Source organism: Desmodus rotundus, chromosome 10 (genome assembly GCF_022682495.2).
Source record: "Desmodus rotundus isolate HL8 chromosome 10, HLdesRot8A.1, whole genome shotgun sequence".
Taxonomy (NCBI): domain Eukaryota; kingdom Metazoa; phylum Chordata; class Mammalia; order Chiroptera; family Phyllostomidae; genus Desmodus; species Desmodus rotundus.
In genome coordinates, this window is record NC_071396.1 from 85,347,799 (window position 1) to 85,370,590 (window position 22,792).

At 41.3% G+C, this 22,792-nt stretch overlaps 1 protein-coding gene and 1 long non-coding RNA gene across 15 annotated transcripts in view; one reads left to right on the plus strand and one right to left on the minus strand.

The window, feature by feature from the left end:
• The window catches only part of DTNA (dystrobrevin alpha), a 348,472-nt gene that overhangs the window by 313,096 nt on the left and 12,584 nt on the right, over positions 1-22,792 (plus strand). For 11 of the 14 annotated variants that reach the window (XM_053913096.1, XM_053913090.1, XM_045187823.3 and 8 more), the window contains 4 exons: positions 2,001-2,114; positions 9,408-9,504; positions 19,471-19,630; positions 22,343-22,432. In XM_053913096.1, the coding sequence (XP_053769071.1) occupies positions 2,001-2,114; positions 9,408-9,504; positions 19,471-19,630; positions 22,343-22,432 (461 nt within the window). Of the gene's footprint in view, positions 1-2,000; positions 2,115-9,407; positions 9,505-11,336; positions 12,689-19,470; positions 19,631-22,342; positions 22,433-22,792 lie in introns of those variants that run through there. The other 3 variants (XM_053913094.2, XM_053913095.2, XM_045187819.3) reach the window with 1 other exon arrangement.
• LOC128779413 (uncharacterized) lies at positions 2,108-21,017 on the minus strand. The gene is made up of 7 exons (XR_008425361.1): positions 20,943-21,017; positions 15,590-15,778; positions 9,661-9,734; positions 9,011-9,121; positions 8,682-8,752; positions 7,485-7,580; positions 2,108-2,818 (listed from the first exon to the last, which is right to left on the minus strand). It is a non-coding gene; the product is annotated as an uncharacterized lncRNA (long non-coding RNA).

Below are 22,792 nucleotides of genomic sequence, written 5' to 3' on the forward strand. Positions count from 1 at the left end.
CATGTGGTCCGTCCTGACCTCTCTCTAAGCCAGTGGCCCCATGCCCTCCAAAGACCCCAGAACCACATCCCAGAAGCTTATCCAGGTCACAACTTCTGTACATTCCAATTTACCCCAAGGGTCCAAGGGTCCCAGGGTCTCCAAAATGGCAATTAACCCAATAAACAGATCTCGGAGCTTCAGAGGAAGATAGGAGTCCTCACTTTACTTCCTGACTGCTCTGGGTAATTCAAGGACATTTCAGCAATGATCTTTAGAAAATAATGCTTTCTTATGGAACCCTCGGAGGACCCAGTTGGAGTTAGGGTTAGCCGTAGCAGGACTCTTCACATTACATTGCACAAGTCACAGCCTGCCCAGGCTAGACCTCTTGGAGCAAGTATCACAGACCGAGGGAGGGAGTCTCATACATACGAGTTTGGGAGCTAACAAACCTGGGTTCAGACCACCTCTACCGCTTATGTGCTATTGAACTTGGGTATGTCTTTCAACTGGTCTGCGCTTGGATTTCTTCATTCACAAAACAGATTATAGTGGTACCTATATACAATTGAATTCTTGTGAGGATTAAATAAAATAAGATTTTAAAAGACAGCAGAGTTCCTGGATATAGGCTAAGCACTCAGTGCTTGTTACATGTCTTACCCTTATCTTTCCTTATCAGAGCTGTTCTTCCTTGGGCTGCACGGCTCTGTGAGCATTCTGTTCTTACAACCACCAAGGAGGACTAGCGGGAATCATAGAATACCAGGATGTTAGCCCCGGAGGAGACCTTCAAAATCCCAGTACACTGATTTTCAGCTGAGCTCTATGAGACCCTGGAGGCTTTGGAGAGGTGCCTGAAGGTGGGGGGCAAGGGTCTAGGAGCACTCTTCCTTTGATCTACTGGGTTTCCATGGAATACTTCCCTGAATGAAATGTTTTCACCATGGAACACAAAGAGGGACTAGTAAAGGTTGAAACCACTGAATTATAGTCCAGCCTTCTCACCACACCCAGGAGGCATGTAATTAGCTTCTCAGTGCTGGTGCGTTGGTGAAGCAGACAGTTATAAATTAGCCTTTCAGATAGAAAGCCATCCCCCTTGTTCACCAAGTTCACCTTCCATTCTTGGTGCTTTGTTCTGTCTTACTGGCTCTTGTGCATTTTCTTGGGTGGGAGACTGACCCCTCCCCCAAGAATAAATGATTTGTTACCTTGCTAATGGCTTCTAACTCACTTAGGGATAATTTGCCTTACACAGGTCACCTATCCTTTATGGCCTGCCTAATGCTCACCTCAGTGCAGGGTAGCCCAGACCCCAACATCAATAACAGACTGACGCGTGTCACCCCTGGCAGAGGTCACTCCAAAAGCACTCTTATGTCACAGACTCAATTACAGTGAATCCTTTTAAAAGCACTTTCCTTCTATGGCTACTTTCATTGAGATCTATTGTTAAGGCTGAAAATGTTAAGAAAAAGAGAAGGAATTCTGCCTATCCGTGGCCTTCTCAGATAAATTCAGTAAGAGGAATTTCATTCCTGGTGAGAAAATGGGGTTATTTAGTCTTGTGAAATGAGCACCATTTATCCTTATTTCCCCTCCAAGCACCTCTTATTTGGTAGCTGCAGTTACGTCGTGGTGTGAGTGTGATCATAAATAATAGGAAGATACAGCTTTGTCTCTCAAGCAGTGCACTTTTCAAAGCTGAGCACATTTCCACGGCATTCTATTCCTTGCTAGAGAGATTAGTAGGTCCTGATGAGAACGCTCAGCTTGAAGGCTCCAGCGACAGACTGCAGAATCCTTGTGGTTTGGATACACTGGAAATAAAGTCAGAAACCTCTCCTCCACAGCAGCCAACTAGCTACAGCTGACACTTTGTAAGCAGAGTTGGTTTAGTGAGGGTCAGTTCTGCTCAGAAACATAGGATGACCCCTTTGCCCTGGTGGCCCTGATGTGCTCTGCCAAGTGTTGGATCCTGATCCTGGTTTGTTACCTTTCTCTTCTCTCCCAAGAGAAATCTTACAGGAGATCCAGAGGCTGCGGCTAGAGCACGAGCAAGCTTCTCAGCCTACCCCAGAGAAGGCACAGCAAAACCCCACTCTGCTGGCAGAGCTGCGGCTCCTCAGGTAAGAGAGGGAGCCTGAGGCATCGCAGGGATACAGATGCTTGAGACCTTCAGTAAAGTCTAATGGTGTCTAGCCAGAATCCAGTTCTTAGCCAGCTTCTGATCTGGGGGACGGGAGGTTGTTTTTATTTTTATTACACATACCTACTTGCTGAGATTTGGGAGTTTAGGGGAGAGGCTGTTTATATTTTATTTTTTCATTTAATACAGAGAAAAAGAAACAGTTCTTTAGGTCAGAAACAAAACCTCTTACTGGAAAAAAAAATTTAACTCAAATCTCTGTAGTTGTTTACACCATCAACAATATGTTTATGATACACATGATTGAACCATTTTTACATTCAAAATTTTACCTGTAATCCATAAAAGGGAGTCAAATTTTCTCTAAATCTGTGTCCCTGATAGCTTTACTTACAGATCTTAAAAAATAGACTCCGTGCCTTCTTTTTCTGTAATTGAGTTAAAAGACCTGGGCTTACCCACTCTGTCATCATAAAGTAATTGAGTTGGGAAGGACCTCAGAAGGTCATACAGTTCAACCCCTGAATTTCAGTGCACTTCCCAGAGTCAGAAAGGTAGAAAGCAGCAGAGTGTGGGCGAGGACTCTAGTGGCTCCCTCTGCACCATGGGCAAAAGGAAAGCCATGCCTGGGCTCCACGTCAAACTGGCCTTCCACCATGCCTTGAACATGGCACATTCTGGAACCTATTTGTGTAGCAAACAAAACAAACATAAATTCAAAGACAGTCCATCACAGAAATGTCATATTTCACAAAGCACTTTCAGCTAGCAAGTATAGCATACTTTCTCTCTTTCGGTTTAGGTGCCAAGTATATTCCTGGTATATCTGACTCTTATGCATACGTTTTAAGTATGGTGATGTGCCTCATAACAACGTTTAAATAAATGACGGGTCTCATGTGTGATGGTCGTCCCATTAGTTTACAATGGAGCTGAAAAATTCCTATTGGCTAATGATGCTGTAGCCATCATAACGTAGTAGCACAGCGCATTACTGGTGATGCTGGTGTAAACCAACCTACTATGCTGCCAGGCATGTAAAAGTATAGCACATACAATCCTGTACCGTACATAATACTTCATAATGATACTAAATGACCATTATTACTTTATGTATTTACTATACTTTTTATCATTATTATAGTGTATATACTCTTTGCGGAGTACCTAGTGTATATACTCTTATTAAAAAATTTGCTGTAAAATAGTGTGCCATGTTGTGCGAGCAGCAGCCTCGTACACCTTGTGTCCCTTGATCGCATCATTTTCTCTTGTGCTTGATTTAATCTCATGCTGTTTTGTGCAGTAACATGCTGTGCAGGCTTGTAGCCCAGGAGCCATCGGCTGCCCCATACAGCCTTGGTGCATAGTAGGCTGTACCAGCTAGGTTCGTGTAAGTGCACTCTAGGATGTTCACGCAATGACAAAACCATCTAATGATGCATTTTTCAGAGCTCATCCCCATTAAGGGGGACATAACTGTACCAATGCCTCTTTCAAGAAACCCTTGTCAGAATCAGAGTGCCATTTACTTTCTCCAAACAGACTAAATTAAGCAGGTTCTGTATGGCTATGTTTGGAGTTTACCAAGTCCCTACTGATTGTAGTCATGGATGCTCCTGGGGGTTCCACTCTAGCCCTGGTTTTCGGACATGTTAAAATCTGAGCACCGCAGCACACCTGGCCCAGGCTGCAGGGCCTGCCTGCTCGCAGCTGGGATTCAACCTCCGCAGGCCCAAGCACCTGGCTAGAGGGACCAACCCTCCAAAAGCTTGAGTTATGGAAAGGAAATCTACAGAACCTGCAGCTGCTGGGGCTGCAGGTTCTGTAGATTCAAGTATGAGATCACATCTTACTTTAGAATAACAAAATAACTTAACTGAAGAAACAGAAATTCTTTCTTTTCAACCCATGTGATTTCTGGTCCTACCTTCAGAGAGATGTATTGGAAATGCTTGCACATTCTACTACACCAGCACCCGGAAGGAATGAAAATGAAAAGAAGGGAAAAGTAATGTTTCACATCCTCCTCCTCCTCAAAGGCATATGAAAGTAAATGACAGTTGGAAAGTATCTTTCACCAAATAGGATTCTGTAAGCCCTCCAAGCGCACAAGTTGAAAATTAAGTTTAATATATCCTGAAATATAACTGAATAAACCAACTTGGAAATCAAGTAGACATTCATCTATACATCAGAGTACAGTACTTTTTCTCTTCCTGAAATGTTCTTTATACCTCTTCCACTGGGTGTCCCATTCCCTAGTGGAGGGATAATGACTAGGAATTTTTCATAAGCCATTGATATGGTGCCATTAGTATTTGGTGTATGATACAGTCTGGGAAGGCATTTTGATATGCCTGGGCATTTTCCAACTGGCATTTTTTCCCTCTGGCCCTGACTTGTGGGTGTTCCCATGGCCCCAGCTGAGCCCGAAGCTACACGAAGGAGTCTGCCTCTGCATGAACTCACATACTTCTGATACTTCTGGCCCTCACTGTCAGCTGGTGCCCCACACCTGAGGCTTGAGTCCTGAGTCCTGAGGGCTGAGGCCTGAGGCACCTAAATCCCAACTGATTTGCTTTTGCCTGCCTCCGTACTCTACACATTTCTTCTGTAGAAGAAATACCCTCCCTTTAAGAGTATTTCTCTAGATACTTATAAACCACTCATTCTGTTCTAAGCACTTTCACAATTTGTGGATTTCACAGGTACGCCAACATCCCAGGTTAAGAAACCCAGCTCTGGGTGTTCTAAGTTTTATCCTTTAGTCATTTCAGACTTTGAAAGCACTCCAAAACTATGGCCTTGGGCATGGTCACTTTGGCCTTAGTTCACATTGCGGGGTGGCCATGTGAAACAGCCACAGAAACCTCTTTCTGTAACTTCGATAAAGGTCTTCTCATTCCATTACCTCCTTCCCAGGGCCTTTTGTTGAGAAACCAACAGGAGAGAGTTCTTTTAGCTCAGGGATAGGAGAGGGGGAAAAGGAGCAGAGCTTCGCTTTTCATGAACTCACACTTTATTTTTATCTTAACAGCACCGTGACCTTTCTAAATAATCATATTTTCCTTTTCACTTTAGCCACAGCACAGCTGAACTCCCAGTCTGCAGCCCAGGTCTGACAGCTGAGGAGGGTTATGTGGCAGGCATGTCTGTGCGCTGATCTGACACTTCTATGCACGAAGCTCTACACACACTGTTCCATGTAATTGCTGTAACACACCTGGGAGATGGACAATAATGTGCTCTTTCTATAAATAGGAAAACTGAGATCCACAGAAGTTACATAACTTGCCCTAGACCCTGCGCAATGAATAGCACAGGTGGATCCCATCTCCTTTTCTTGGATCTTAATTATGCATCTCCTGCCTGAATTACTACAATGAGCACTTAATTGATGTCCAGCCCCCGGTCTATCTACTCAGCTATCAGAATTATCTTTCTTCATGTTATTATTTATTGAATTTATTCAACAAATATTTCTAAAATGCAGTGCGCCCAGAACATGCTGCAACACCATGAGGAGTTGGAGAAGATACTCTTCCTGGTCTCATAGAATTTGTGGTCTAGTAGAAAGGTGAAAATATCAAATAAGTGCACAAATAAGAATATAGTTATAAACCAAGATGAGTGGTAGAGGGAACCTTCCTTCTAAAAAAAATTAACAAACCTGCACTTCACTAGAGTCAGAAAGGGCTGCCGTGAGGAAGGGTTGTTTGAGCTGAAGCTGAAGAACTGGGCACAGGGAATGGGGATTAAGGATGGGGGAGGGGCCTGGAACAGCCGAGGAAGGGGTCCTCCTGGAAGGTACAAACTACACATACAAAGACTAAATGGCGGGAGAAAATACGGAGCTTCTTTAGGAGCTGAAAGTTCTATAGGTCCACAGTGGAGTGCGGGAAGGGGCACATGGTAAGAGATGGAGCTGAGGATGTAAGGAGGGGTAGATCATGATTCTGTGGTCTTTCAGACCAGCTTAACGTTATTGCTATCCGTCCTACAACAGGAAGCCATTGAAGGGTGAGAGTTACATTTCAAGCAAACACACTGGATTAGATGGTCAAATCAGACTCACACGAACCAGAGATCTTACTCCAGTGTTGAGCTTTACTAATAATTTCAAGACTATAGGCAATCAAGAGGCACAGATGAAGCAGAGAAAGGTCTGGAACATTTCACATGGTTCCCCAGGGTCCTTCCTTCTCATGCTGGATGTAGCTTCCGAGGGAAATTTTGCAAGGTGGTGTGGGGAGCCTTCCCTGAACTTGCACAGCTCTATAGAACTGTCCATCTTCTCTGCTACCATGTACAGCGATCGTTCTTACTTTTATTACACACTCACCATCATTATTGTGAACTTGTTCATGTTTCCTGCTCTCTCACCCAAGGACAAAAAGTGTATCCTACTCATTATTTTATTTACAGTATCTTAAAACAAAAGTGCTGAATAGATGTTTGTGGATTGAATGGATGAACTGCACAATCCTGAAAAGACAGCTAAAGAACTGTGCAAAAGTATTAAAATACTATCTTCTATAATGAAGAAAACATTTCTTAAAACTGTGAAGCAACTAACTTCACCCCACAAATCTCAAGAAAAGCAACTATCAGTTTTCACATCTATCCCTTCCTTAAAAATAAGCTCCCAAAAGTGCACTCTTTTTAAAGTACATAAAATTATTCTTCAGGACAACTTGTTACTATAAAGTGACTTTTTTTGTTTTACCAATTAAAATGAAATTGTAATCCATGAGAAAATTCTGTGGTTTACAGACTTGAATTTCATGGACCAGTTTAGTTTTTAATTGTCTTTGGCAAACAATAAGAAGTTGAGTACTTTAAGTGTTACCATGTAGTGACATTTTTAAAAACTACCTTCATCTGTTGTCACAACAGTTTCATGAATGATAGTATATATTTTAATTTTTATTTTGAACAAACATTAAGCCTTCTATGCTTCACCTAGAGATTGCAAACATTTTGCCACACCCTTCTCTGTCTCCATATGTACATGTGTGTGTATACTTTAATACAAATTACTTACGCATTTTTGATGAGCCATTTGACAGTAAGTTGCTGACATCATAACCCTTTATCTCATAAGTATTTATGTGTATATTTTCTAAGAAAAAAGATGTTATCTTATATAACCACGGTATTATCTTCAAATTCAGGGAAGTTAATATTGATGTTTATTATTATCCACTGTGCGATTTATGTTAAAATTTTGCCTATTGTTTCAATATTGTCCTAAAAGAAAGTAGGTTTTTAACACCCATGCAAAACTAGAAATAATCTGACAAGATTTCAAAATAAAAGACACTTCTTTAGAGATGAATATATTTACCTCTGTGGAAATAAAGTCATGACTTAGTCCTTGTTTTGTCTTTTCTCCTTGGAACAGCAGAGGGTGTGCCACATTTGGTCACCACTGGTGTAAATACTTACAGAGAAGATTAAATAAAGACATTATCAAATTTTTTTAAAATTTAACAAATGCATGAAAGAATGTCATGTTTTGAAAGATGACTACTGTAAGATAAATGTACAAATAACTTTTTAAAATTGTGATTAACTCTAAACTAACAATAGTTAGCTTTTTCTGATAGTTTTTAGATGCCTTTCTTAGTATTACTTGCCTACAGTGTTAGAATTTTGTTTCAAACCTGTTCTCAAAGTGCTTCTATGGCCAAAAGGCCAAAAATTACAGAGCAGTCTCTAGAAGAGAACTGGCAATAAATCAGAAGGATGATTCGCCCTTCTACCAAGCCCTCCTGTTGGATGTGTTTGGAACACTGTGTATATAGACAAGGTCAAAGAAAAAGCAGCTAATGAATTTGTCACTGAAGAATATTTTTGAATGAGGCAAGACTTTCAAAATTAGACTCTGTAGCCCAGGAAGACAAAGACTGAAATAAGATGCCATTAAAGTCTATAAAATTATGATGTTCCTTATCCACAAGACTCAGAAAAGAGGCAATTATGAAGGAAATCAAAGGAAAGATTGATCTGGTAGTAAGCCTTAAGTGCCAATAAGTGCTGAAAATATATTCAAAAAGAGTTATGTTTATCAATTTTAAATCTATCACTCATTATAGAGTAAGCCTATATGAAAGCAAATTAGAAATGTCTCATTTATAGCTATAACCTGTCCTCCCACAAAATATCTTTCAATCAGATGAGCCATTGACCTAACTCAGTGTGACATTTTTATATTGTCAGTTTTTCATTTCAGAGTCCCTGTTATGGCTCCACTTAACATTGTGTCTGTGCCATTGAGACTAGGCACATCCATTTATACACTAATGCATATATGGTTAAAACATCCACACATTTTTAAAATATAAGTTCCAACATTTCAAGCTCAGACAGAGAAGCTTTTGGAGCAAGAAAATAATGTATATATTGCTTATTCACTGATGGTCATGAAATAATCTATTTGAAATTGATTTAAAAGTGTATGTATACTTTAGAAATATGAACCATTAATATGCTGCTTTATACTGTTTCATTTATTTCCCCCTTTTAAAGGTATTTTTGATACCTCTTCGTGTCAACATCAGTGGTAGCGTGTAGATCGTCCTTCATGGTTTTCTTGCTGACAGTTTAATCGTTCTACAAAACCAAACAAAATTAAACAGAGACAAACCTTGTAGATTATTTTCAGTTAAAATAATTGTGTGGGAACTTCTTTATTCTGACTTGTTTCACTTTATGAAACCAAACCCAAATAAAAAAGTTAGATTGTAATAACTATGCACCATTCATATTTGACCTCTGAAAGGCATACTAAGGATGGAAGAGATGAAAAAAGTACCTTTATGAATCTAATTGCTAAATATTGAGGCCATCAGTGTTTTCTGTGAGACTTACCAAAGGGTCCTTGGGCTTGGAGGATCTGTGGGGCTGGACTTTCTCGATGAGAGTTTGGGGTTTGTTTCTTGTCTCGAGGAAACCCAAGGACGCAGCACAGGGGGGCCTGACCTGGGGAGCATTTAGAAAAGGTTTCATCAATGGCGAACCCAGGATAGCCATTCTCCAAGGGGAGAAGTGTTTGAAGGATTTTAATTCTGTTTTATTATGGCTTCTAACAAATAAATATTCACCTCAAGCTAAAATTGTTCATTCATTTGACATTTCCCTGCCTAGTAACCATGTCAAACGCCCAGAGGTGCCCTGTCCTGGGGGTCCACTAGTCGCACAAGGTTGGGAAATGTGATTAGCTCAGTGAGTTGAATGCTGCTTCTAATGACAACTGCTTCTTTCTTAGACAGCGCAAGGATGAGCTGGAACAGAGAATGTCTGCTCTCCAGGAGAGCCGGAGAGAGCTAATGGTCCAGTTAGAAGGTCTCATGAAGCTACTAAAGGTAAGACAGCATTTGTAAAACTTTTTGCACACAATCTACATTAGTTTTTGCAATTACTATATGTGATTTCCCCCAAAATGTGGTTCTAAATTCATACATGGGAACTTTTCTTAGATGCATCAAATGATAGCAGTCAGTTATAGGGCTTATTCTTACCCATTTTCTGGAACCAGACCACTGAGGACCTTCATGGAACAACTTTTTCTTGGCTTATTTCAGTTTCTTACGTCCTTGAAAGTAATAAGACTGGATTTATTTAGAAATATTTCACTTCTAAAGCTTTCAGCAGTTCTGACTAAAGTGCATAGAAGTTAATGTCTAAATCATAAAATAAAGATACGGCCATCAAATAACTTTGGTGGTAATAGTTTCATTCAGAGGAGTGACTTTATTAATTTCAGTAAAATTGCTTATCTTGCCTGTGCGGCTTCAGCAGCAAGTCACATACGTTCTATGGGCCTCAAATGCAACTGCAGTTGAAAATGTCTCCCTACTTTTTTTCTTTTTATCCTGTTGCCTGACAAATATTAACCCCTTGGGCCAAAAAGAAGTTCCTGATAAATTACTAATGCATCTAGTTTCAGAAAGTTGAGCACTTTTTAAAAAAAAAAATTGTATTGCTCTCCTTACTTTTCTGAAGGTAGAGCGTTTAAGGTCTCCAGGAGTCCTCTGCAGAGTGCTATGATCTATTACTACTCTTATTGGGAAATTACATGCTTCCTTTCATAAATCCTCTTTCCTTTTTTAAGTATGCACTAAATCACATTTTAAGTCAAAAGCAGATTAATTATGGCCACATGTCTGTAGTCAGCCCAGTAGACATATCAGTGCTGTGTGGTCATCCCGCCTGATGTAAACAAGCATGAAACAGTATGGACTAAAACAGTGACAGCCAAGGCAGGGCCTAGAAACTCTGATGAGATAACAGGGACACAGTCCCTGGGGCAGCGCACTTGAGACCTGATGTCCTGACTTTCGGCTCATGGACCTCTCATAACCCTAATGCCCCATCATTTTTTGTTTCTGTATTGTTCTTTTCTCTCCTTCCTCTTCCTCTTCCTCCTCCTCCTCCTTCTTTTTTTCTCCCTCCCTCCCTCCCTTCCTTCCTTTCTTCCTTTTTTTTTTTTTAATATATGTTGAAACCTGCCTAGGCACTGCTATAAGTTAACGTTTTTTCTTTTGTTTTCTTTACTCTTTTTTATTCCTTAGTCGACCTTTCCTGCCATCAGTGTTGGGAATGCTTTATCTTTACCACACAACTCTCAGCGTATTAGATACACAAAGTGTAGGATTCAGTTTTTGTTGTACTTTGTATGTTAGGGCAGGACTGGGTAATTAACCACCTGTTGCTGTTTCTGGCCTGTTACCTCATTTGATGATCTAGAAAAGCTCTTTCTGCTTTCCTCTCCAAATATGCCAAATGAAGAAGGTCAATCCCATCTTTCTCTTCACTGAATGACAGGAAGCTTTGAAAACATCCCCTGCTTATATTACAATAGATTCTATCCCCATAGCATTGGGATAGGAGTCTCTTCACCACCAGCCATCTGGGCATCACCCTAGCCTAACTGCGCAGTCTGTTGTCTCAGGATGTAGGAAACACCAGGACAGAGAGACAGTGCAGAAAGATGGTTGGACATGGAGAAAAGAGATGGGTCTATAGTTTCAAGTACCTAAAAAGTCTTCGAACTGGGGTCATTGAGGTTGAAGAGACCTGGCCTGCCGTCAAAGCTGTGTTGATGTTTTCCCCACCTTGCACCCCTTCACACTGTGTACATGCTCTTATTGGAACCCTGGGTAATCTAACTGTTATCGATTCAATCTTTCTGTAGGAAGAAGAACTGAAGCAGGGAGTAAGTTATGTTCCCTACTGCAGGTCTTAACTAACAGTGGAGGGGCCTGCCGTCCTGCTGTTTTTCTCATTGCTTTTGCCTCTAATGTATGTTCATGCTTCAGTTTGGAAAGAGAAAAAAATCATACTAATTTGCTTCCTTTTCAATGTAGTGCTTGAACTGAAATATATTAAATTTAGCATTTTTGTAACTATTACTACTGTCAGTATCAAAAGACGAGTTATTATGTCTTTGAGGAGAGGGAACAAATTGTAATTTATTGGACACTTTTTTAGATCTCCAGGGGTCTCAATTTCAAACCAGTCTCATGCTTTTCTGAGTTATTGATCTTTTTTTAATAGAAAAATACCCATCATAGTCACTAAAGTTACACAAGGTAAAACCCACAGCACTCATCAGAAGCGAACCTCACCACCCTCTGATGCTGTGGATATCCAGTTCAGTTTCCATTTTACTGAAAAGGTGTGGAACCTCTCTTTATAAAAATTAGCTAATTACATCTCTTCTTATTAAAAAATCATTAAGCCCCAATTCCCCACGGCTCACCAAAATGTGCTCAATCTTATGAAGACTGTACTTAGTAATTGTTCGCTTCCCATTGTTTACTTCTTCCCAAGCAGAATCCCTACCATTGGTTGACAATAATCTCAAAAGAATAGGTAATTTTCAGCCTTTCTCTTACCACCCTGAACCCTTCTGCTCTGGGATTTTACAAGGCCCTCACATACATCTCTAAAAATAGAGACATTTTGGCTCTAACTGTGGCCTAAACTGAAATCCTGTCTCTAATGCTGTGGTCAAGTTCAGAAGCCACCAGACAGAGCAGTGTACTCAAAAAATAATAACAATTAAATGAAAGCAAAATAAAAGCAGCTGTAATTTCAAGTGCATGTACCAAGCTATGTATGCCAATATATCCCACCTGCTATTATGAAAAAGTTTCACATTCTTTCCATGGATCAATTAGAACTACAGCCTGTCCAATTTCAACCTACCTTTTAATCCTTCTGTATTCTCTTTCCTATTATTCATTGTGTGTGTTTGTGTGTAACAAAAATGTTTGCAAAATGTTGGACACATTTTTACCCTTTATTCCCCTGGTCTGTTAAAAAAAAAGGGGGGGGAAGTGTAAAACTAATCTGTAATGTCAGACAATAAAAACAATGTATTACATTATTTTGTATTTTGTGAAAAAAATTACTTTACTAGAACTAAAATCCAATTTTAATAAGAGACAGTGCCCCTGGGCAAAGGACACACAGTGACAGCCTGTATAATTGCCCAGAAATGCGTACATGGGGTATTGCTATGTACTTCCAACACACTTAGACCGTGGGGGAGAAAAATGCCTCGCTGCAGCACTTCTCTTTGCCAACAGCCTCTTTTCTTTCCTGTCTCTTACTTAGCATGTGCTTAAAAAAAGGAAATAGGGGTCCAGTATAACCTTCCTCCTCCTAGTGGACAGAGAGGGAAATCACCCTGTAATCAGGCAGCCTTGCTTTATGGGTTTCCCTCCAGGACTCCTTCTCTACCATTTCCCAGGCAATGCATTCTTGAAAGGCTCAGTGGACCAGGAAGTTCGTAAACCAATGGATGCACAGAGCTGGAAAGTGTAGAGGCAGAGAGCCAAATGATGGCAGCACTTATAAGAGCATCATTACTGCTTCCTTTCCTTCCTGCTCCTCCCCACTGAGCCCTCAGCAGCTGCTGCATCTTTGAAGGTCATCCAGCAGTGGATGCTGCTGCAGAGGTACTTAAAGGCCATTACTGCTAACACCCAGATGTCAGCAATGCATTGTCTGGATGGGGGCGTTTATCTGTCTTATTTATTTGCTTTTCTACTCAAGCCTCTTTTGAAAAAGGACCTGAGGCAGCTTACAACAAATAACATAAACAATGACTTCATAAAATGAAAAAAATAAAAACACTAAAGAAAAAATGCAAATATGCTAATTATAAGGGACAGGAGTATTATTCTGAGCTTTCTGGCAATGAGGCAAAAAAGAAAAACATAATTGGTGGTTTTTATCAGAACTGAAATCCTAGTTCTCAGGGTCTCAGGGGACCAAACTTCTGTTGGCATAAAGTGTGGAAAGAAAGTTTTCATTCAGAGCTCCACAGGAGTACGGAAAAACACAACGCACAAATGCGCTAGTAGCTTCCATACAGCTGCTTCTTATGCCGACCTTCAGGCAAAACTGAGACAGAAGCCCAGCCATCTCAATGCTGCAGAGGCAGTTCTACAGGGAAGTAAACAAACGCCATCCACATACACAGAATTCTCACGGCATAAAATGATCCAAGGAGAAAATGTAGGGGTTTTAGTCTGGCATCTGCTTCTAAATTATGTTTTTATTTACAGGCCTTTCCTCTTTGGAGACGTTCCCTTTGTAAAATCAAGTTTAAGACACTGCACACAACAAATTGTGCTTGAGTTAATAACCTCTACTTGCTTTATCATAAGTCTGTGTGGTTCAATGTATTTTATTACACTGGTATATATAACTCCTACTTCTACTGTTTCTTGTTAGAGGTAATGCATGAATTGATTCCCCTTGAGGAAAGAACATGAATTTTAAAAAAAATTAGTGCCTGTAATATAATACAATGATTATGATATGATAAGCAATAAATTTTTTTTACAAAACTTGAATTGAAATTATCCTACCCTCTTTCTTCTTTGTGTATATTTAAGATTTATTGAAAGCACCATAAAAAGAACACTCATAAAAAGTTTAATAATGAAGGCAACTGGGATGTAATTTCAATGATGATATGTTCCAGGATTTCCGATATACTTCCAGTTCCAAATATCATGTCCCGATCTAAAACCAAGCATTCTAACTTTGAGTTCAAAAAGTAAGATCTCAGTAATAACTTTTAGAAAGAGTATTGGGGTTAGGCTTCAATGATAGTGTTCCCCGCCCTTCTTCCACAGTGGAAGATCTTAAGTAATTAACTTCCTGGCAATTTATTTCAAACATACTGATAATAGATCGTTCACCAGGTTGTTGAATGGACTTTAAAAGATAATGGATGTGCAAGCACTTTGGAAAATACCGTATGTGTGTCAGATATAAGTATGAATGTATGTGTACATGCACATAGGTATATGTGAACTTTCTAATTCAACCCATACTTTACATGCACACATACACACATGCATTCACCCATTCCCTTCTCTTCCTTCTAGTTAACTAACAGTGTCTCATCAGGGGAAGAAAGTCAGACATCATTGCAAATTGCATCTCCTGCTCCCATTCCCTTCTCTCTTTACAACTGATGGTTCAACTCACATGGGAAGTCATAGTCACTCAGGTTCCTGCTTCTTCCCAATATGATACGGAATATAAACAAGCCAGAAATGACCAGTTTTCCCAGCTTAGATTTCACCTTTCTCTGTTTCACTTACTCTTCCTCTCTGGTGGGTATTCTTGTTTTTAATTTTTATTTATTGATTTGAGAGAGAGAGAGAAAGAGATCTGGTGTTCCACTTGTTTATATATTCATTGGTTGATTCTTGTATGGGTCCTGTCTGGGGATTGAACCTGTAACCTTGGTGTATGGGCATGACACCAAGTGAGCTACCCCGAGCAGGCCTCTGATGGGGATTCTGTGGAATAGTGAATAACCAAGTGTAAGGATGGGGGCATGGAGAATTCATATCATACATTATCAACTGCAATATAAGGGCTAATATCTAGTGTTCAAAAACATACCCTCCCAGAGTCTTTCTCTCTCTCTCTCTCTGTCTTTTTTGATTTTAGGAATTGGTTAATTAGTTCTAGAAAAGTAAAATTAGTGCAGGGTAAATTCAAGCCCCTTTTATGACATGGGAAGCCCCCCAAACCTGGTCCACCCCTTTCCCAGCTTCCTTCTGCTCCACTCCCCACAGTGAACTTGGTGCTCAACCATACTGGCTTCCCAACCCTATCTTCCATGGGGTGCGCCTCCCATGTCATAATAAAATTCAGTGATATCTTGCCCATGATACTGCAAGGCCTGGAACGCTCTTCTCTTCTCCCAATACTTCCTCTTTTCTGCCTGGAAATCTCTGCTATTAAGACCCAAGTCCAGCGATGCCCCCCTCCTGACAAGTCGGAATCATTCCTATCACCTCATCTGTGTCCTAACACTCTGTCCACAGCAATCCCCATGATGAGTCAGCGAGTGCGTATTGGGTGAAAGGATGAAAGGAGGGTTGAATGTAGCCAAACGCTGCGTTACCCTACCTTCCCAGGCTGCTAAGAATCCTTAAAACCAGCCCTAACTAGGCTGTATTCTCAGCCAAACCTGAGAAGGAAGAAGCGCTATGTAATGCCACCTATGGCTGCCTCGTGGCAATGCCATTTCTCCAGGCAGTGCTGCTTCAGGAGTTAGCATCCCTTCTTCCTGGTGCTGAGTGGAAACCAAAATGCTTCCTGGAAAAAAAGAAAATTGATGGGCCTTGTCAGACTTTTAAAAAATTGATACAACAGCAAGTTGAGTGGACTCAGAGGATGAAGTGTAAAAATGAATTTTTCATTTATTCTCTAGAAAGAGAGCTATTTTAAATTTTCCAAGTATGATGTATGTTTTCCTTCTTCCATAAATCAACTCCCTTCTGAGGAATTTTAGATCTATATATTGATCTGCATGGCCATCGTCCCTTAAGTCTTTGCTCCATTAATCATCGAGTAATTTCCAGGAAAGGATGTTCACAGAGATTATTCACTCTCACTCTTCTAAAGTTGTTAGCAGACAACCGTGCTTCCTGACCAGGCCAGAGGCTACCATTCTATGGAGGCCGCTGGCTGTGACAATAAAACCTAGTCATATCTGCTCTGCTGATCTACCCCAATGCTGACAACTGACACCTGCCCTGCCCCGATGGTCCTACAAGAACAATAGAAAGGAAGGCCAGCACTGGTGTTCCCAGCAGTAGTAGGTCCTAGGAAGGTTCTAGGCATCAAACTGGACCCTGTCCTCACAAAAAGTGATGGAGTCAAGGAGCCAGGAACCTCCTCCTAAAAGTCTCGGTAATGACTGGACAACACTTGGGTGTCATGAGTTGCAGGAAAGATGTCACTGAATCTTTTCTTCAACACAGAATCTTCCACAAAAATTTTTCACATAATCAGATTGCTTGAAATTGCATCAATTAGAGATTCATTTAAAAGCTAGTGGCTATTAATCATTCACACATTGGTGTCATCTAGATTTGGTCTGTTGTTTTTCCCTTCAAGCATAACTACAGTCAACTATTTTTCTCTTAACACAGAACCACTAAAAGGAGTTTTGAAGAAAGGAAGCAGGCAGAAAGAAGTAGGGAAAGCTGGATTTGGAGACCGGGCGTTAAGCAGGGAGAGGTAGGGCTGGGAATGCCTCAGACAAACACGACTAGCAGGAGTGCTCCGTGAGAGGAGAAGGGGAGAGCGTGGCCAGGCACGGGACTCACACTCAGGAAGGTTAGAGAGGCCAGGTGCAGTGAGTGCCCGGAGGGCCGGGGGCAGCCTCACAAGCTCCCTGTCCTGGAGAGCCTGGTGGAACAAGGGTAAGCAGGCTGGTGTACAGCAGCCCCAGTAGAGCCATTAGGATATTGAAATGCAGGCCCGCAGCCCCACATCTGAAATGTTCCAGAATTCGGAATCTTTCAGGTTTTAGAAATGCAATAATACTGTGCAGATACCATACAAAGAGCCTCACATCAGTTGTGAAAGAAGATGTGTTGCTTTTTGGATTTCAAATTTGCAGATAAAAGTGCCCACAATCCTGAGAAGCAGCTGTGGTGCCACAGGGAAGCCCTGGCCTTGTAGGCTAAAGGCTGGGGATTTGTTTTATTTCTGTCACTCACTAGCACAGAGACCTTGGGTAACCCAATTATTGCCTCTGAGCCTCAGTTTGCTAACCTGAAAACGGGAATGATATACCTCATTTGCTTGTAGGAGGATTCAATGAAATAATAGGGATTAAAGTGCTTTATAGACTGCAAATTGCCATTTGAATTTAAGCTACTATCATTCATAATACTATCAGGAAAATGAAACCAAAAAAATGTACATAAAAGTGCTTTATTTTGTAAATTCCATAAAAAGTGGAGTTGTACTATTATTGTGAACCTCCTACCCCAGAATAGGACCTGGCCTCCCAGAGCTGAGAGGGTAACCCATGCTGCGTAGCCGTGAGAAGCCTTCTTCCTTCAACCCTTCTTCCTTCAACCCTTCTGTCCAGCTTCCCTTCTCCAGTCACTCCCCACACTGTGAGACTGGTTCCTGATAAAGAGGACAGATAAGAAAGGCAAGGAGTGCAGCTGAGGGCCCTGTCTAGAAACTGATGCACCTGCACCCGAGGGTTTCCCCAGGGAGGGGGGCAGCCCTCAGGGCAACTGACCCACATCTGTCTCCTTTGAGGGACCCTCCGTTAGCCATCGTCCAGGTCCCTGCAGCCCAGGGCAGTCAGAGCACCTGGCCTCAGATACCAGCCCTCACCTCTCTGAGCACTGGGAGCCGCAGCTGGGCATTTAGAGTAATGGTACCTACCGCCGTGGTCCTGGAGAGAAATCAGTGAGAGTGTGCTTGGAAACCCTAGACCTGTGGCAAAGCACGACTCAAACGTGAAGTCATGTGTTATTGGTGTGGGAAGGAGGGAGATACCATGGTAGCTCAGAAGCAGAAGTTCCGCGGTAATGAGATTGAGCCGCCAAGGTTTGCTGGGGAAAACCAGACCCGTCCCAAGCGGGCTGGGGCAAGCAGGCTGCAAAAGCATCGCAAGCAGGCAAACTTCTCTTCCCTGAGCCCGGACAGACCATTCATTCCAAGGTACTGTTGAGAGTGAAAGAGTGGAATCCTCAGCCCACTGGGCATCCCATGAGGTTGTTTTTTTTTTATGTCTTCTGTTATGCTTTGTTTTGTAAGCCTGGATTTTTCTCAGTTTATGGATTTGACTTTTATGTGTGTTACTGAGCCCTGGAAAGCTAACAGCATGGCCCTTCACAGGATTGATGCTGTGTGTTTTAACTGCAAGCAGCTGGACCCACAGCACAGATCTGAATCGAGCGTTCCTGAGCGCTGCTCTCACGGCGCGTGGCTCGGCTCGGGGCTGGAGTTGGGTGGTGACAGCCTCTGGGCCTGCTGTGCCAGAGCCCTGACTCTCCCTGACCACACCCAGCAGTCTGAAACGGAAACTGTGTGAACACGTAATCTGTTGTGTATGCACTGAGGGTCTCCTTGCATTTTCTTATTTGTGAGTGACTACTTCCCTTGGTAAACTAATTATTAAAGAGAGAAAATGTTTCCAAGAGACCTCAGGTAGAGACCAAGTCGTAAAATGCAAGGTGTGACAGTCTCGGAATGGTTTCATGCTGAGGTCTGTAGTGCAGAGATAAATGGCTTGTAGTTGTTTTTTACCTTTCCTTTCCTCATTTTAAATCCCACTGTTCTTACTGCTGGAATACTGCTTTTCTCGTAGACCAAAAGAGGGATTTCCTAAAGGAAATAGTAGCCAAAAACTTGTTCTTTTTTTCTCTTCCCCATGGAATCCCTGCATCCCAGAGCAATTTGACAAAGGTCTTTTGCAGTAAGATAGGAATTAAATCCATTTATATCTTCTTTTATTTTAATTTGAGAGTTAATATGCACAGCGTAGCATGCATGATTTGAACTATATATTATCCTCTACTGATGATGCCAGGACAGACAGGTTGAAAATTTAGGAAACGTACAAATCATATCCATCCCCAAAAAGTCTCCTAGTCTATACTCAAAATGTTCTCTTTAGATGTCTTTTTTTTCTACATAGAAGTTTCTTTAAGGAGAAAATAGACACACCTTGTAATTATCATTGCTTCATAGTGACTTCATTACTACATGGGACACATCTCATATATTATAGAACTATGCACTACTAATATTCTTAGCTTCAAGATGTAACCACAAGTCCACTTACTATATGATACGGTCCTAAATCACCTGCACCTGCCAGTCGGTGTAGGCTGACCTAAATAAATTACCTGGGATTTCCTCCTGCTTTGAAATTTCATTGTGACTGTTTTTAACATTTGACTGAGGCCTTGGGGATGGATGGCATTTGGCCTTTTCTTGGGAAAACAAATTAATGACTTGCATTGTCTCTCCAGACCCAGGGGGCAGGCTCTCCTCGCTCCTCCCCCAGCCACACCATCAGCAGGCCCATCCCCATGCCGGTGCGGTCCGCCTCTGCCTGCTCCACCCCAACTCACACGCCCCAGGACTCGCTCACTGGGGTAGGGGGAGATGTACAGGAGGCGTTTGCACAAAGTAAGTGGCTTTATTTTCTGTTGTGTTCTGCTTTTACGTGACAAATAAGTCACCACGGTCTGTCAAGTGGTCTAAAGCCATGGATATTCTAGGTTACTCCGTGGCTTCTGTCAGAGCCTGGCCCAGGAGGGGTTCTGGAAACTCCCTAGGCTGATCTGCCCTTCACCTCACCATTTTACCTTCCTGTGGCTTCTATCGCCCTGTCCCATTTGTTATGAGTCTTTGCTCATTCGGGGAAGGGGAATCCTTTCACTAATATCTCAGGGAACGTATCAATCTATTTTTAAAATTCTGAAAGATATTATTTCCCGCTTTCTTCTCTTTACATGAAGGCAAACTCGAGATTGAGATTGGACAATTCAGCTCTTTAGCCTGAGGTGATCGAGGACAGTTAGTCACTTTACAGATGCCCTGAAGAGCGGAGTCACTGCTGCTGCCCTACAGGGCCACCAGTTTAGGCCTCTGCAGTTAACAGAGGAGAGCGAGGAGTGCAGGGAGAGGACCCGCAGCGTTCTCCCACCGGCTGCCTCTTCCATTTACACATGCAAGGTGGTAGGGATGGGGACTTGTCCCAAGGCAAGTGATTTTACTCATCTGGAAATATTTTAACCCATTTTAAAATTTTTCTTGCCATTATTTTTTACATGTAGGGAAAATTAGGGAAAAAAATCCTCCTGCAGACCCTCACTCCGCTGATCTTATTCCTAGAAATAAACACTATGAACAGTTTGGTCCTTCTCAACTCTCTGCTTATGTATAAATATATACATTTAAGTGTGTTTGTTTCCACACATAGTCTTTATTTTCACATAAATAAGTGTATGCTTGTTTTGGTCTGTGATTTGCATTTTCTTTAAATTGGCAATTTGTCATGGCACCCTTCCATGTCTCACATATGGATTCAAGGTAAAGAGAAACATTTTTGACTGCTAGTTTTAAGGCAAAAAGAAACATAAACAGAGTCAAAACACACACAAAAAATTAGACTTGAGTAAACCATTACTCAATATACATGGCAGTTACGTTTCGTAATCTCAGTTCGACATAAAGCACATGGAGATTGGCAAGACATCCCCCAATAAAAGTAGGTGAAGGACCTGAACAGACAGAAGAGGAAATATAAATTGCCAATAGCAATGTGAAAAGATACTCCATCTCACAAATCATTGTAGGAATACAAAGTTGAATGACTATCACCTTTTGTCTAGCAAATTTTTTTAAACTTTTTTTAATATGAGTAATATCCAGACATAGAAACATGTAAGGAAACAAAGACTCCTCACCCGTTGTGTATGTGGGGACAAAAACTTACATTTTATGGGGAAAGAATGATGCGCTCTCTGTTATATGAAGGAAAAGAGAAGATCCATAATAGGGCTTTTACTTCTGAAAAAGAAAATAATTTAAGTTATATAAAATAACTTTCTTTTTAATTTTTAGAAAGAAAAATGTCCTTTCCCTAAATCTTACTTTAAGGAAATTTTAAATCAATTTGAACTTTTCATTATATGTACTGTTTTATCTAACTTTGATTTCTTTAATTTTCATGTATTTATTATGTTACTTATTTAGTTTTACTTTATGAGAAATGTCAGAATGAAATGTGGCCTGGCTCACAAGAGTTGTGCTGCATAAATTCATCTGTAAGTCAGGTATTTAGAATCTTGAGCCTTTTTTCCCAAAATGATGATGATTAGCCCTCTGTCGCATCTCAACCTTGCCTGGTTCCCAGGCCAGCCCACAAATATGCATTTAACCCTGAGTGTGCCTGAAACATCATACTAATCTTTCTCTACCATAAAGAAACACGGTCCAGCCCTGACCGGTGTGACTGAGTTGGTTGGGCATTGTCCCACAAAGCGAAAGGTTGCCAGTTTGACTCCCAGTCAGGGCACATGCCTGGGTTGCAAGTTCAGTCCTGTTGGGGTGGGGAGTAGAGGTTGCTTACGAGAGGCAACCCATCTATGTTGCTCTCTCACATCAATGCTTCTCACCCTCTCTTTCTCCTTCCCTTCCCCTCTCTCTAAAAATGATTAAGTAAAATGTTTTAAAAAATAAAAAGTAAGAAACATGATATGAGTTCCAGTTCAAGGTACCGGACAGACTCACGTCTTTTGCCCAGTCTTGGCAGCCAGAGCAAGAATCTTTGCCTCTCTCCCATATGCTGGGGCATTCAGTGCACAGGGTTCCCACTCCCAGGAAGAACCTGGGATGGGAAGGGGAGCTCTGGGAGGCCTGACTGGACACAGGGCTGTGTTGCAAGAGGTCCGAGTCCAGTGGACTCAGCCATCAGCGAATGGCTGGAGAGATAGTAACAGCCAGGAAGGTGCAGCTCTCCCGCCGAAAGCAGACTATTCATCTGTGTGGGTTATTCTCAAGAAGGGTGACCACACACGCTGCTTTACCAGGGGCCATCCCCGTTTGTCACCCAGTCTTCTTATTAAACCTCCCCCTTTCACTTCCAAAATTGTCCCAATTTGGACAATAAATTATATGAACCCCCATTGGTTGCCATGTCTTCCCACATCAGAGGCCACTGCCCTAAGCACAATGTACTTTTTTAAAGGAAATGAACCAAAATACATCTAAACAGGAGAAGTCTTGGAAGTTTTCTTGCTTTAGAATGGCAATGGAAATGATAAACAGCATAACATTTTGAACAAAGAAGAGCTTTGATTTTTTTTACTTATTGTCATTTCTTCTTCACTTAAGGTTCAAGAAGAAATTTAAGGAATGACTTATTAGTGGCAGCGGATTCCATCACTAACACCATGTCCTCTCTTGTGAAAGAGCTGAATTCTGGTGCGTCCCTGGTCCCCTCCCATTTGTCTGCTCACTGCAGAGGGGCCCAAATGGATTGTACTAGGGCCTCTACTAGAGACCTGATCATTGTTGGATATGAAAAGATTTTTTAAAGATCTATGTGGTGTTTTGTTGCTATATTCAGATTTTTACATTAATGTTTATATTTGATGAGGATAAGACTATTAATATATGGTTACTGCAGGTAGTTTAATGATTTAGAAAAGTGGAGAAAAATATCAAAATAGACTTATAATTCAAGAAACCAGATAGTCACTGTTAATATCTATGATAGTCCAAAGTGACATGATGCAGAAGTTATTTCTTGAGGTCAAATGTTTTATTTGCTAATTTATACTC